The sequence below is a fragment of the Callorhinus ursinus genome, unplaced genomic scaffold (genome assembly GCF_003265705.2).
Source record: "Callorhinus ursinus isolate GAN/ISIS: 27379988/994484 unplaced genomic scaffold, GSC_fseal_2.0 scaffold4, whole genome shotgun sequence".
Lineage (NCBI taxonomy): Eukaryota > Metazoa > Chordata > Mammalia > Carnivora > Otariidae > Callorhinus > Callorhinus ursinus.
The window spans coordinates 38,556,756-38,572,910 of NW_027397066.1; the positions used below are offsets into that span (position 1 = coordinate 38,556,756).

Consider the following 16,155-nt stretch of genomic DNA (forward strand, 5'->3'; position numbering starts at 1 on the left):
GATTTACATAAACTAAAGACACATGAACACATACATATAAAGAATAACACCATATAATTTTCAAAACATGTTTAACTCAAAGTCTAATATGAGTATGAGTGAAAAGGAATGCCAGTGGAGATGAGGAATCAAGAAAGGTAATTAGAAAAAAATGAGAGGCCTTACACAGATTGACATCAGAGAACTATAAATCTCTACTCATAAAGAAAAAAATGTATTTATGCATATTCATGGTTCTCAATACTGTTGTAATGTTGTGTTGTTCCTCTTACGTCTAAGCTATTACTCCTTTTTCAAAAGATAGCCTAAACTACAAGACAAGCAGTATTACAAGCATGTGTTTTAGATTACTGTCTTTCTGCATATCATAATGGATATAGCATTCCTTGGGGAACTTCAAAGGATCATTTTATTACTTTTATCCCCTCTAAAGGGAATACATTTATTTATTTTTTTATTATTATGTTATGTTAATCACCATACATCATTAGTTTTTGATGTAGTATTCCATGATTCCTTGTTTGCATATAACACCCAGTGCTCATGCAGTACGTGCCCTCTTTAATACCCATCACCAGGCTAACTCATCCCCCCACCTCCCTCCCCTTCTAGAACCCTCAGTTTATTTCTCAGAGTCCACAGCTATTTTTCATGGTGTGTGTCATATTGCCAAGACTAATCTTGTTTTAAATTGAAAAATGTATCAAGAACCACTATTCAGTTTAGTTAACATTATTAAAGTAATAATGTCATTTCATAACAATCATTTGGTGATTGTGGAGTAAGTGTATCTTACATTATTTAAGAATAATCTATTTACAAATATCCAAGAGATCTATTTTCTACCTCAGCTGCACTCATTTTTATTCTTTTGCAAAAATTGCTGAAACCTTTATTTCCATATGCAAAATTTCAGGTATAATTCAATTAGTTATAGTTTTATGAAAGAATGTCATCATAAAGTTCTTTCTCTAGTGAAGGAAATAAGACAAACAGAATAACTGTAAGAAAAGTGTGTGTCATAAATGACACTCCATCCTTTAGAAGATGAAGAAATTAGAAAATAAGGGGATCAGGGAAGCTTTGTGGATGAAATAACATTTGAGTTGGCCCTTGACATTAGGAAGAATTGAGCTATTCTGAGATGGAGAAGCAAGATGTTCCAAATAAATAGAACAAAGGGAGGTGGGAAAATAAAGAGTATGTAAAGGAACTATAAGTATTTCAGTTCACACAATATATTGTACCATACAGTGAGGACATATGAAATAAGACAGCAAAATTAAATTAAAAGGCAGATCACACATAAAGAATTTGAATTTCACTATATACAATTTGGGTAAAAGCTAATGGCATATCAGAAACAGGTCAGGAGTATTAATCAGTTGCTAAGGAAGAGCTTGGGAGAAGTGACATGACATAACATGACATGAAGAGACTGGTTAGAAAATTGTAGTAACTGTCAAGAGATAATGAGAGCCTGAAATAGGGAAGATGCTATGAAAATGGAGAGAAGGGGAACAATGTACGTATGGAAGATTTTCTAGAAAATGGGAAGCAATTGGATGAGATAAGAAATAAGCTCAAATGACTAGAGTGTACTAGGAAGTCATTACTAGTCATTACTAGGAAGAAGGAAAAGGAGGAAGCTCAGGTATAAAATAGGTCGGCCACTGGTTCCTGTTAATATTTGGTCTTTAACCTGGTAAGACCTCCTAAAACTCTTATAACATCCTGAGTGATAGGAATGTCTGACACAGAGCTCCTAAGTGCCTTGGAATTTTCTGGGTGACAGAAACATATTTTGTTCTAATGAGGTGACTTTGGTGGACTCCTGGATGAGGGATGATCACTAGAAAGATCAAGTCATGATTAGAAGCTTGGAACTTTCAACCCCAACCCCCATTCTCCAGAGAGAGGATACAGGCTGGATATTAAGTTAATAATTGATCATGCCCACATGATGTAGAAATCCCAAAAGTATAGGGTTTGGAGAGCTTCCAGGTTGGTGAACACATCTACGTGCTGGGAAGATGGCAAATCCCAACTCCACAGGGACAAGAGCTCCTGCATTTAGAACCCTTTCAGAGCTCACCCTATGCATCTCTTCATCTGGCTCTTCATTTATATTCTTTAAGATATCCTTTATAAAAAACTGGCTGTGGTAAGTAAACTGTTTTCCTGGGTTCTGTCAGCCACTCTAGCAAATTATCAAATACAAAGAGGATGTCTGGGACCCTCTGATTTTGTACTAAGTTGGACAGAAGTTGTGGGTATCCTGGGGACCTGGTACTTGCATCTGGCTTCTGAAGTGGAGGGAGGAAGGCATCCTGTGGGACTAAGCCCTTAACCTGTAGGGTCTGGGCTAACTTTAGTGTCAAAACTGAACTGAATTGCAGGACACCATGGTGATATTGGAGAAGTGGTTAGTGTGGGGAAAAAACTTTACTCGTTTGGTGGCCAGAAAAGTAGAAGACAGGAAATACGAGTTTTTCTTTTCCAGACATCATGTTTAGCAGAATAGAAGAAAATGTATTCTGGACATAATGAGTTTGAAGTGTCCAAGATACCTTTAAAAGGAAATGTGCAAAGGGCAATTGCATTAGTCAAGGTAATGCCAGCTGCTGTACCAAAAAAACCCTCAACATTTAAGTGGCTTAACATAATAAATGCTTATTTCTTGCTCATGTAAAGCCTGGTTAGCGTAGTAGAGGGGAGGGAGTGTCTGCTCCACAAAAATGTAGGAACCTTGACTGAAAAGTTTCTACCATCTTTAACATACGGCCTCTACCGCTTATCTGAGCAATGGTAGACATATTCTTAAAGGAGAAAGCATAATAAAAGATGACATTACAAAAGAGTTAAATACAGGAAAAGCAGAATCAAAATGCAAGCTCCTAGAATTCATATTTTTTGAACTTTATTTATGAAATAAAGATTCAGAAGAAGACATTCAGAAATTCAATGTCACTAAACCTAGTGAAAGGTTTTCAAGAAAGAATAGACAATAAAATGTATCAAATCATGCAGAGTCAGGCAAGGAAGATGAACACAGGGAAAAACCTGATGGGAATGAATGACTGAGACTAATATCTCACTTCATAATCATGTGGACTTAATAGTTCTGAGCAGAAACCGTATGAAAAGGGAGGAAAGGATAAAAGAATAAGTGAATGGTGAAAAACTTCAATCCATGTAGATAATTAAAAAAAAAATGTTTAGTGTAGTCATTAGTTTCAGGTGTACAATGCAGTGATTCAACTTCTCTATACATTATGCTCTGCTCACAAGTGCAGCTACCATCTGTCACCATACAACACTATTACAGTATCACTGACTATATTCCCCATGTTATGCCTTTTATTCCTGTGACTTATTCATTCTACAGATGGAAGCCTGTATCTCCCACTCCCCTTCACCCATTTTGCCCATCCTCCATCTTTTCCCCTCTGGCAACCATCATCAGTTTGTTCTCTATAGGTCTTATTTTGCTTTTTGTTTGTTTATTCATTTATTTTGGTTTTTTTAGACTCCACATATGAGTGAAATCATATGGTCTGATGATCTTTCTCAGTCTGACTTATTTCACTCAGCATAAGACCCTCGAGGCCTATCCATGTTGCTGCAAATGGCACAATCTCAACCTTTTTTATGGTTGTGTAATATTCCAGTGTGTACACATACTTATAGATAACAACATAAAAAAATTTTAAAAAAAGGAGTGTACACAAGAATGCTGAATGATGAAGATATGGTGGATTACAGGGAATGTTGTTCTGTTAGCAAATTGGAATTCCATGAACATATTTTAAGTTTGAAGATTAAAATCCAGTTTGAAATAAGAGTATAAACATATAGCTATAAACTGTAGGACTGCTAAACAAGGGCACAGAAAAGGTGAAGAAGGCAAGAGTTGGGAAAAGCTGCAGTAAAATACCTCAGAAATTTAGGAAATCATATGAACAACAAAATCCTTACAAAAAATGTGAATTTTTTATGAAAAACCATTAAAAGTATTGAAAGACAAAAAATGAAATAAAAATATGGAAAGATATACATATTCTTGGGTGGAAACAATCTCATAAACATGACAATTCCTCCTAATTCATACTATTATGTAATATGTATGAACCCAATTTTAAAATGCCAACGGGTTTCACTTTGCTTCATTCTGTTTTGGAGAACTAAATATGCTGATTCTAGAGTTCAGATGGTAAAATAAACAAGCACAAAAAACTGAGAAATTCATAAAAAAGACAAGAAAAGAAATGGGGGAACAATATTCTCAAATGTTAAAACATATTTCAGCTGTAATATTAGTGTAATGCAAAGCATTATATATAATGTCAATAGCATGAAAAACTGAAAAGTTCTAGAACACCCTTGGAAATTCTGTATATAATAAAGGTGACATTGCAAACTCATGTAAAAAAAAAAGATGGATTTTCAATAAAACATGTTAGGGCAACTAGGTTGCCAATTTGATTGCTTGGATCCATCTTTCTTTCACAAGTACTTTAATTATTCTCTCAGCCATTTTCTTCTTCACCTTGATTATGACTTGCCTCATCAATCAGGATAAATTCCCAATAAATCAAAGATTTCAATATATAAAATGAATGTACATCAAATTACTAAAAGAAACTACATAAATATTGTTAAATAATCTTACCTAGAAGTCATTCTGTTCACCAAAACCAAACCCCACCAAAAACAAAAACAAAAAAACTTCATTAAAAAATCATGAATGACAAAATCCTAGAACAATTAATATCAAAAGACAAGTAAACTGAGAAAAATAACAGCAACTAGTATCACCAGCAATATGCCAGTGTCCAAGTCCTCTGAAAAAATGACCCTCTAAAGAAAAATGGGCAAGTATGTAAACTAGTAACTAATAAAAATGGAAATATGAGCTCTTAAACATGAAAAATTTCTCAATTATAAAAAGAGAAATAAAAGCCATAAGTATACTGAAAACATCTTTCTGTTCCTTAATTGGTAAAGACTCAAAATTTAATAACTCACTGTGTTAATGAGGATGATATAGATACGGGTGTTCTCACATACTGCTGGTGGCAATGTGCATGACAGTGTAACTTAAATAGAGGAAAATTTGGAAGCATCTATCAAAATTACAAATGTACATATTTTTTTACCTTCAGGTACACTTGCACACAGACACAACTGTATGCACAAGGTCATTCACGGCAACACTGTTTATACTTGCAAAGTTAGCAAACCAAATGTTCCTCTAGTTTGTGAATATCCTATGATGAAAATGGGTTGCTTTCAAAATAAGAAAAAACCCAATAAATATTTTGAGATACACAAACACATCACACACACATTTACTCACACTAAGGAAAGCAGACCACTGGAGAATGGAAGTGCAAGAATAGTCTGATAGCTGCATTTGCGGACAGTAAGCATGCCCCAATCCTCTTAGTGATATAGAAGAAGTGAAAGAAATGGCTTTCATTGAAGAAACTGACTGTGTGGGATATAGCTTCTTAAAAAAAAAATCAGCTACTAACCCAGTCCATTTGTATCTAGGGTAAAAACTTTTTCAAGTCTTTGAAAATGTATGAGGTCTGAAAAATATAAATATATTGAAACTAAAGCATGAAAACTACATTTAAGTAAAATGAATTAATAAATGCCTATATAATTTTTCATGTCAATTAGACAATAATTTAACTCAATTTCGTATTTAGGTACAACAATATTTAATTGATACATAAGTTCATTTCAACATGTTGACTTCAGTGCAGGCCTGGGTTTCCAAAAGAAAAAGGACCTAAAGATCTTTAAAATGCTCTGAGACTTAATTCAATGAAAAGGTCTTAAGATATATAAGTTTAAGATAGATATTTAACTTCAAGATATATACTTTAAAAATAATAATAAGGTAGAAACAATCTAAGTGTCCATCAACAGTGAATGGATAAACAAAATTCAATATATACATACAATGGAGTATTATTCAGTCACAAGAAGATGGAAAAATCTCAAAAACTATGCTAAGTGAAATATGCCAGACACAAAAAAACAAGTATTACAAGATTTTACTTACATGAAATATTTAGAATAGGCAAATTAATAGAGACACAAAGAGATCAGAGATTTCCAGGGTCTTGGTAGAAGGGAGAATGGGCAGTTATTACTTAATGAGTAAAGAGTTTCTCTTTGGAGTGATGAAAAGGGTTTGGAAAATAGTGATGACTGTACAACATTGTGAATGTAACATAATGTAATTAATGCCACGAGATTGTACACTTATAGATGGGATATAATAAAAAAATAAAAAATGTTTTAGAAGGAGTGTATGGAAAGTGGTTTATAACTACTGAATGCCATTTTAAAAGATAATTAATTTGTATTTACCTAGCTGATGAACTCACTTCTCTACCTGATTCTAAAATGTCCTAAAATGCTTCCGACAGTTTGTATCTGAAGCATGTCAATTCTGAGAGAGTCCAATTAAGTTTTTATTTTATTTCCTCCAGTTTTATAACAGGCTTAACTAACAACAACGATAGAAAATACGTTCCACTTGATAATAAGACAGAATTTTTTTTGTTTTTGCTGTGAATACTAACACACACGTACTCATAAGCACATGCGAATTCACAAATGTATTAATTTTACTAGGCTGTTAGAGAAATGAAGTTATATAAAACATACAGCAATGAGATTGTGTATGTAAACTATTTAACTCAATGCCCAGCACAGAATAAGTACTTAGTACTGCGTAGTGGTATATGGAGAACATATACTATAAATAGAACTCTGTTTAGCTCTACATTAATCTCAAAAAGTAGTGGGCAGAATCAGGATAAAACTTTATAAATACTTTATTTTAGACTATGTCAATCTCCTAAATCCTCTTTTACATTCTTTGTCCAGATTAACAGCTACTATGAAATAAGTGTCAATCTCTTCATTATAAATTCAACTACTGAAAAATACCTTTAAAAACTAAGATCTGAAACAGTCTTTTTTTTCAATAAAATCATAACTGGAAAAGTTCAGATATCTAGAATCTTCTGTATTCCATTAATAACATAGCAAATCACACCCACAAAAAGCTAACATTATGAAGTTCCTATAAACAAATGCCTATACCTCCTTCCTCTTTATCCCTCTATAATACTATAGAATGAGAAATCTGCTTCAGAGTAGAAGTTTCCAAATGCAAAGAAAGATTTGGTTATCACTGTATTAGGAGAGAAAAGATAAGGATAACATGAGTTAAAGAAAATTTTCAACAACGGAGTCACAAAAAATAAAGAACATTCAGCTCGACTTTTATCAAAGATCCAATTAAATTAGAATACTGTTCCCTAGGCATTCTGTCTAAAATTTTTCTATATTGCAATTTAATTATAGAAAATATCTGTACAATATTTTCCAAACATTCTATTTCCTAAGAGATTACCTTTTCAGTAATGCCTATTTGGCCATTTGGTTACCATTCTTTATTGATAACTTGAAGGCAACTATGACTTTAGTAGTTGACCCTAACTAGTTAGAAAAAGATTTGAAATTTTATAAATTATTCCTGGCTTCCAATTTATTAATCTTCTCAGGCTGCTATAACAAAAGAGCATACATTGGGTGGCTTAAACAACAGAAATTTATGTCTCACAGTTTTAGACACTGGAAGTCCAAGATCAAACTGCTGACAAATTTGGCTCTTGCTGAGAGCTCTCTTTCTGGCTTGCAGGATGTCCTAACGCTTGTGTCAGATAGAGCTCTGGTCTCTTCCTGTCCTTATACTAACTATAATTCTTATACTTCTGGTGCTATGAAGTATATAGCAACAGAAAGCTGTATACATAATAGCCCATTAGGAAGGCTCCACTCTCCTGGCCTCATCTAAACTTTACCTCCCAAAAGCTCCACCTTCTAATACCATCATATCAGAAGCTGGGGTTGCAACAACGGAACTTTGGGGAACACAAACATTCAGTCCATAGCACATACTTTGCAATTGTATTTAATTTGAGGTCAACACAGAACCTTAAACGTATTTTTGAAATATCATCTCATTATAAGACGTGTCACTCTGCATAACTTTCTTGAATATTTTAGTGTCCTCATATACCGGTGTGCGTTAGACTCACATGGGGGAGCCTGCGCGACATAAAAATGAGATCAACCCAAACGTGTGAGTATAGATATAAGTTAATGGAAACAATTAACCTGGGTTTTCTACAGATGGAAACTATTGGCAGAACAAAACTTCCTATACAAATAATCTAAGGAGGATATTGGTAAGTTAAAAAGAAAAACTCTTTAATCCAACTCCTTTGCAAATTCATAACTAATTCTTGATTATTAGTCCCCTGATCTCTTTTGGAAATCTAATGCAATCTTCAAGCCATATTCATCAAATATTAATGGCTCACTGTAATCATACATCTGTTTATAAAAATCAGGAATATATAATTTTAGGAATAGGATTCATCATCAGGATGAGATGAGGCTCTTAGAAAAGTAGTGACAATTAAATATCCACGAAGGGATTTTTGTAATATTCTGCTTTATGTGCACATATACTGTCTCACGCTGCCTGTTGCCACAATTCAGAAACTTGCTAGCAAAGAGTAAGGCAAGAGTTAAAGAAAGACAATAATAATAATGAACTATAGAACAGATTTATATGAAGAAAGATAGTAAATGCCAGAACTATTCATTCCAAAAGACTAAGGTTGAAAAACTGAAATAACTGTAAACAAAGGACACACAGAAAAGGTAAACATGGGAATTTACTGAATCCTAGATATCTAAAACATAAATCTAGAAAAGTGTATTCTTTGAAAGTATATTACTATGCTTCACAGATGAAGCACGCAGCCTGCCAACTACAAGCAAAATAGTTTCAAGAAAAATTTAGGTGAATTTACTTATTCTGGATAAGCATCAAATTATGAAAGAAAGTTGAAAGGTATTTAGGTCACATCCCTATTTTATGGCATTTAAAATCATGCCAAATGTCTCACAGGTAACACTTTCAAAGTTAAAAAAAAAAAGAATAAACTACTTATACGTCTTACACTGGAAATAATTTAGATCATTTTTAATGTTTTAAGTGATCTAATATATTTTGGATATAAGATACATAAAATGCACATATATATTATACATACATATTTCAGAAAACCCCTGTCAGTCAAATTTCATTAGCTGAGGTAATTAGCATTCCCCATTAGATGAAGAGCACAGACGCAGTATGGTCACAGAAGCAAAGATACTTGGTATCTACCTTAGCTGTTCTTTGTTTTTTCCGAAGACCGGACTTGTGCCATTGCAAAGTATTTAATTCTCTATTGGACCCTGGTGGTCATGCTTCCAAGTATAATGTGGTCCATTAATACGGAGTGGAGTAAAAGTATGAACCATTACATGACTGCACAAACATGTCTTGATGCCTTATTGGTGCTTATAGCTTCTCTTGAGTGTGTGGTTGACTGGAGATGGTCAGTCCTTATTATTCAAACCTGGGTCACTGGCAGTTTTCCTCTTACTCATCTTCTGGGAAAACCCCGTGTGGCACAGTTAGAAGAAATGGTAATGCACTCAAATTTCTTTCTGTAACTTATCTTAAGACATAAGAGTTCTGAATGGCATTTGGCCTAATCCCAGCCATTTTATTCCACATTGATTTTGCCTTTCCTGGGGCTTTTTTTCATTTCAAAATCTGTACCAAAAAAAATCACCTCGAGCTCAAACCCTGAAATGCCAATATTCCTGGACCTTCTTTTTGAATCAGGTTCTTGAACATTTTGTAATTTTTCAAAACATCAACTAATTATAATTTTTATGCTTTATTTTAAGACCATTTTCTCATTTTTGCTCCTTTGAGTCTCTGTGATTTTATAAATAGTGCCCTTATTATGGTCTGCTTCTGGCTTTCCTCACAGACTTTGCCCAGAGTCCCGGAGTAGAGCAGCCTATTTTTGTGCTCTCTCGAGGAGGCTTGTTCCCCAGCCCTCCCTTATTGTGAGTTTGTTCCAGGCTATCGGCTGCCTGATGTTTTGATGTCTCTCTCCATTAACTAACTCTTGCCTTTGAACCACTGAGCTTCAGTTTCTTGTTTACTGCCTTCCTTGTTATAGCTCTTGGCTTGCTGCTTCAGCCTGTGTGTCAATAGAATCCTTGGCATCTTCCTGTGTCATTTCTTGCCTCTCCTTCTCCACAGATTGCTTTTCACCAATTTGATTTTCCAAAGATAGCCTATGAGCAGTTCACAGTGCGGATTCTGTCTCTAGTCTCTTAGACTGGGCACATTTTAAATATTAGTATGAGGAGACAAAGCTGACACACAAAAGTAAGTGACTACCTTTACTGTCTCACTGAGAAAGCCTAAGGATTAAGTCCTGCCCAGGGTGCCTGAAATCCCAGTGATAGATTCATTTCTCCAATTTCAAAAATTTTAATATTTTCAGGACAGCTTGTGTAAACTGCAAATACTCTCTTCTGCTTACCCTTAGGATTTTCTATATATACTACTGTGGTACTTACTATATGTTCTCATATTGCATGATATATTACAATTAATTTTGTTTCTGTGCCCCCATAAAACTGTAAGCCATTTGCATAGGAATGGTATTCCAGTCCTTATATCTTAGTGTCTAGGGTGGCAAATGATGACACTGATCTAAATACATAGTTGTTGAGCTGATAAAAATAAAATATAGGTGGACAGGTAACTATTAACTTCTAATGTATTTACTTTTTTTTTTCTTTTGGTATCCTCTACGCCCAATATGGGGCTCCAACTCACAACTGGGAGATCAAGAGTCACATGCTCTTCTGACTGGGCCACCCAGGCACCCATAGAGTTCTATTCTATGCATTTACTTTAATTGTAATACTAGTAAGTGTCAGAGAACTGAGTCAGTTGCTGCAACAGAAAATCCAAATAACAATGGCTGAAACAACGTGACTAATTTTTCTCCTGTAATGAGAATTCCGTGGGAAGAATATTACTGGTATCCATTTGGAAGTTCAAGGACATATCATGTCTAAAATCTCAGTAATACGCCTGGCCTTTCAAGGTTACAAAGTAGCTGTTCCAGTTCCTGTCATCATGTGTACCTTCCACAAATAAGGAAGAAAGAAAGGGACAGAAGGAAGATAAAGTCACATCCGTATCAAGAAAGCAAAACCTTCCCAGAAATTTCATCTCAGATTTCTGACTATATTTCACTAGACAGAATTATACGAGACTGTTTCTCATAACAAGAAGGATGAGAACATGAAGGGCTTGTGTTTTCTTCTTCTTCTTTGCTAATTTTTTGCCTGCAACGATAGTGGGACTCCGTAAGTAAGAAGGAAAGGAGAATAAATATGAAGTCACAGGCAATCTCTGTCAGAGAGGTACTGATGAGTATGACTGCTAGGAGAGAGTCAATATAAATGAAAATACAAACATAAGAGAGTCAATGTAAACAAAAGCATATGAAAATCAACTGATGGCTGCTTCACCATCCTGCCCACTAATGGCTGACAGGAGTCAGGCATTTTGATTTATACGTTTTGGAGGTATAAGCTTCATGGGAATCCTAATATAGTATCTCTATTTTTCATTCAGCCTCTTCATGGGCTTCATAAATAAAGTTTTCCTGAGCACTTTCTATATATCTAGCACTGTGATACATTGAGTAAAATAACATAATTGCCTTCAAGCTGCCCACTTTGAACTACAACAGAAGTGAGCACAGGGTCATGCAGGGTCCACTGAAGAGGCACCTAACTCAAATGGGGTGTGTGCTTGTGGAGTGGGAATTTAGTCAGAGGACTGCCACAAAAGGAGAAAGTGGAGCTCTCTAAATGGGGTGCAGAAGGATGTTAATGGCATAGAGTATTAGTGCACAAAGGCACACGAAGGCAAACAAAATAAAAAATATTCCAGGATTTGTAAATTTTTTAAGGATGCAAAGCACAGAATTCAAAGGGAAAGGCAATGCTGGTGAGAGAAATTAGAAGAGAGGTAAGCAAGAACCAAAGGGTCTTTTTAGACAATGAGACACTAAATGAATTGAAACTGATACCAGTTTCATGCTTTAGGAAAATCTTCCTGGTCCCACAGTTTACTGGAAACAGACAACACGGGAAAGAGGGAATTCAGTTAAAGAACTATTCCAATTGTTCAAATGAAAAATATGAAGGCCCAGAGGAACTGGGGAAAAAAAAGAGAGAGAGAGAGAGAGAGAGAGAGAGAGAGACTGACTCCATGGACATTAAGCAAGTTGAAGTTAAAAAATACATTTACCAAAAATGCTGTTTGTGTGCATGTGTGCATGGGGGGGGTGGTGGGCAGGCAGGAAAAACAAGTATAGAGTGGGGAAGAAATGAGGGCAGAAAAATAAGACAACTTCTATTTCTTCACTCATTCACCGATTCAATAATGATGATTGAGCCAATTTTCCTAAAGATAGTATATGTTTGGGGTAAGACATAATAGACACACCTGTTCGTAGTCATGTCTAGACATCCGACCCAAGCACAAAATGAGGCAACCTCACCAAGAAAACAGTCATTCTGTCATAGAGAAACCTAACAATGTACTCTTAAATCATGGGTGAACAGCCTACTTCCTAGAGCAAATCTCAAGGACCTAGGGAATAATATAAAACACGAGATATTATTAAGCAAAAAACAGGCCTGATCAACACAATGTTTCCAGAGTGAGTTACTTAAGAACCTTCAAAATGACTTATTAACGAAATGAGAAACTTATTACACTGGCACCTCTGTAGTAATTAAAAAATAAACTCTGATACCTAAAACATCAGATAAAAATTCTTAAACCATAAGGAAAATGATGCAGGCTTCGCAAGGCCAATCCATACTTAAATAGAATAGCAAGGCACCCAGGAATAGATTATGGTCCCAGGTCCAGAGAAAACCAAGCTATGTGGTGAGTTGGAAGCATGCAACAGTTTCTAAAACCAGCATTCTATTATTCTGCCTTTATATTATGCATAAAGGTGCCTTAAGGTTCACTAACCCAATAGTTCTTGTCACTGTTGTTACCAGCTCAACCATACTAATAACAAGGCATCTCTTAATGCACTGCCTGGTTTGGAAAAAAATGTATAGAACAAATAGTGCCCAAAGTAATTCTGGCTTCCAGATGAGAGCAGCATCCATATTAAAGAATCCATCTCTTCTCTTTCAAAAGATTTGTTTCCTCTATGTTTGTGCATTGGAGACTATTTGATCTTAAAGACAATGAAATCAACAAATTAGCAGAAATGAGTATGATTAAAACAAATACACAGTATAGTGTGAGTATAGTATACTTATAGTATAGTATATAGTATATAGTATACATATATGTATATAGTATACAGTATACATGTATATAGTATACATATAGTATAGTATAGTATAAGTCAAAAGATCTCAATTAAAATCTTGGCTTTTGCACTTACCAGGTTTCTTAGCCTCCCTAAGCCTCGTTAATAATACAGAAATAGTTACACTTAATTCACAGAATTATTGTGAGAAATAAATGCTTATGAGGCACCCAGCCCCAAATCTGGCACAAATTAGTTTTAAATAGATACTAACATAAAAGATGGATTAACAACATCTTTCAAGGGTAGTGATTTGTATTTCCCTTTTACAGGAGAAGAGACTGAGGCTCTGAGAGGGCCAGTGACTTGTTCAAGGTCACGATACTAGTAAATATGAGAACCAGGATTCAAATGCAGATCTACTGCGGTAGACAGCAGACTGCTCCGATTTTTTTAATTCTACTTTTTAGAAGATATCCTTTCAAAAAGCCAGGACTTGATGTAAATACTGTGCTGATCTTATGCCTTCAGAATTAAATGAAAGAGGGAGCATACAGAAGAAAATAAAAGCAAAAGCAGTCTACTCCAAACAGTTCAGTACTTAGAACTTAGAACACAGAACCTATAAGAAATGATTAAAACAATCAAGATAATTTATAGCCTGGAGAAGAGACAGTAGGAGGAAATATAATTGCAACCATCCAATTTACAGAAATGTAATTTAGAATATTATGCACACTTTCAGTTTGCAAGGATGGTTTAATTATTCCCCAAAACCTAAAAATTAAATGTAACAAAAAATGACAGTTTTTTGTTGTCGGTTTTGAATAAGAATTTGTGGGGATGGGGGTGATTGCAGGGGATAGATGAGGGAGAGCTCTATTTATAATTCATGGATGAATTACTATATTTACATTTGCAAGTTCCGTAGGTATAGGGGAGCTGCTTGTAAGGGAATATTAAAACCCGAATCACTTTTCACATGATGTAGATTTCAAAAACAAAATGTAATGTCTGGATTTTCATGTTTAATTATTAAAATACCCATGCATTTACCAAAAGGAAACTGTTCATAGCAATTTTCCACTTAACAAAATTATTACCAGCAAAGAATTTGTCTATGCTGTAAAAATTTCTCAGTATATAATTTCACACTTACTAAATGATATATTATTTGCCACTATCTTGATCTGAAGAATTTTACAGATTAGGTATTTCCAAATTCTACTTTTAAGCTGACCACTGGCTCCAGATATAACCTTTTATTAGGGCAAGAAAAAAACTGAATGCGTATTTCTAGATAGTTACACACCATACTGATCAAATCAACCTAGTATTAAAAAAGACCCCTCACCAACTAATAGCAAAGATTTTAAAAAAACAATGTCTAAATTTTTCATAAATATATAATTACACAATCACACCAGGGGGCGCTCTTAACACTGAAATGATGGATGACATATTTTAAAACACATGGTGGTCTCAGTTGGCCAAAATGAGATTTTTTTCTAGGCATGTAGTACTTGCAACAAGTGCTTATCTCTTGAAAATGTTTGCTGCCAACACACACATTTTCTTTTACATCCAAAATGTTTGCGTTGTTAAGACTATCAAGTTAGTCTATCAAGTAAAACATTTTCTGCTGATAGGAAACATCTTATTTTGGAAACATTTGTCTATTTAGACTGGCATCTGTCTCTTATTCTTTCTGTGGTTATGCTGATTCTCAAAAGTCAACAGAGTGCTTAAGAGTACATAAAACTTTAAAAATGGTTTCACTGCCCATTTTGTTTTTTGTAAGATTTCTACCAGACCTTCAGCTCCTCCCCACCGCCCCCCACCACACCATAAAAAGGGGGTTATCTAAAACTGACACACACAATGAAATTCTAATCTGAGCAGTATGGGCCTTTTCTATATTTTCTCATTACCTGGTAAGAACTCTGAAGCCCAGATGTTCTCCTCAGAAAATTCAAGATGCAGATTCCTAAAAATATAATTAGAAAATCAGTATGAGGCTTCAAGGAAATAGAAAAAGGCAAAAGGTAAGTTTGGGCTATAAGTCACCATTTACTACACCATCAATAGTAAATATTTTTATACAAATGACATCTGATTGAGGAAACTTTAAGAAATAAAGTCAAAAGAAAAGAATCATAAAGTTTGTGAAAGAAGACATAGCTACCTGTCTTCCTATAGTGGCAGAGAAGGAGTTTGTAAACTTTTCTCAACCCATATAGTTGAGATCACCCCTTTTCTAGGCAGCTGCCTCCATGAGTCGTCATCTACCTGTGTGTAAACTGACACAGGAAAAGTTCTAACCAAAATTAACTGGGTACGAATAGAGAGCAGGCTGCTACCTGGGATGTGAGTTCAAGGCAACAATGGACCTACCTGCTGTTTACACCCTCACACCCTAAATGAAATTCATGAGGATACTAATGTCTCAAATCCTGTTGACAGAAACAAATTTTTCATTCTAGAACAAGAGTAGGGTTTAAAGTAAAATATACCTGGAACAAAAGATGCATTTATTTATTACTTTAGATCAAAGTATACGTGAATGATGGGAAGTCCTACCTATGCAGAAGTAGATTTTAATACAATTTTTGACAATGTGGAAAGGAAGGAAGAAAAAAAGAACACAGGAGGAAAAGAGGTGAGGCTACGGAGGAGAAAACCCTGCAGGAAGAGAATGTTTGCAGTTAGGTGACTACTGTTACCTGCGTTACTCCCTCTTGATCTTTGGAGTGAAACAATTACTGAGAGGTTCACCCAGCCAAATGAAGCCCTGTTTGGTAAGAACACCTGACCTGAAGCAATTTGGCATATGGTAAAGCCA

The 16,155-nt window shown here is 34.9% G+C and overlaps 1 protein-coding gene across 12 annotated transcripts in view; it reads right to left on the minus strand.

Moving 5' to 3' along the window:
• COX7B2 (cytochrome c oxidase subunit 7B2) overlaps positions 1 to 16,155 on the minus strand; it is a 146,571-nt gene that overhangs the window by 81,734 nt on the left and 48,682 nt on the right. For 8 of the 12 annotated variants that reach the window (XM_073891159.1, XM_025887630.2, XM_073891161.1 and 5 more), the window contains exon 2: positions 15,245 to 15,300. The exons of the other annotated variants lie outside the window; for them this stretch is intronic. Coding sequence is in view for 1 of the 8 variants with exons in the window: in XM_073891153.1 (XP_073747254.1) it covers positions 15,245 to 15,300 (56 nt within the window). In the remaining 7 variants the exon portion in view is untranslated. The remainder of the gene's footprint in view (positions 1 to 15,244; positions 15,301 to 16,155) is intronic. 12 annotated transcript variants of the gene reach the window in all.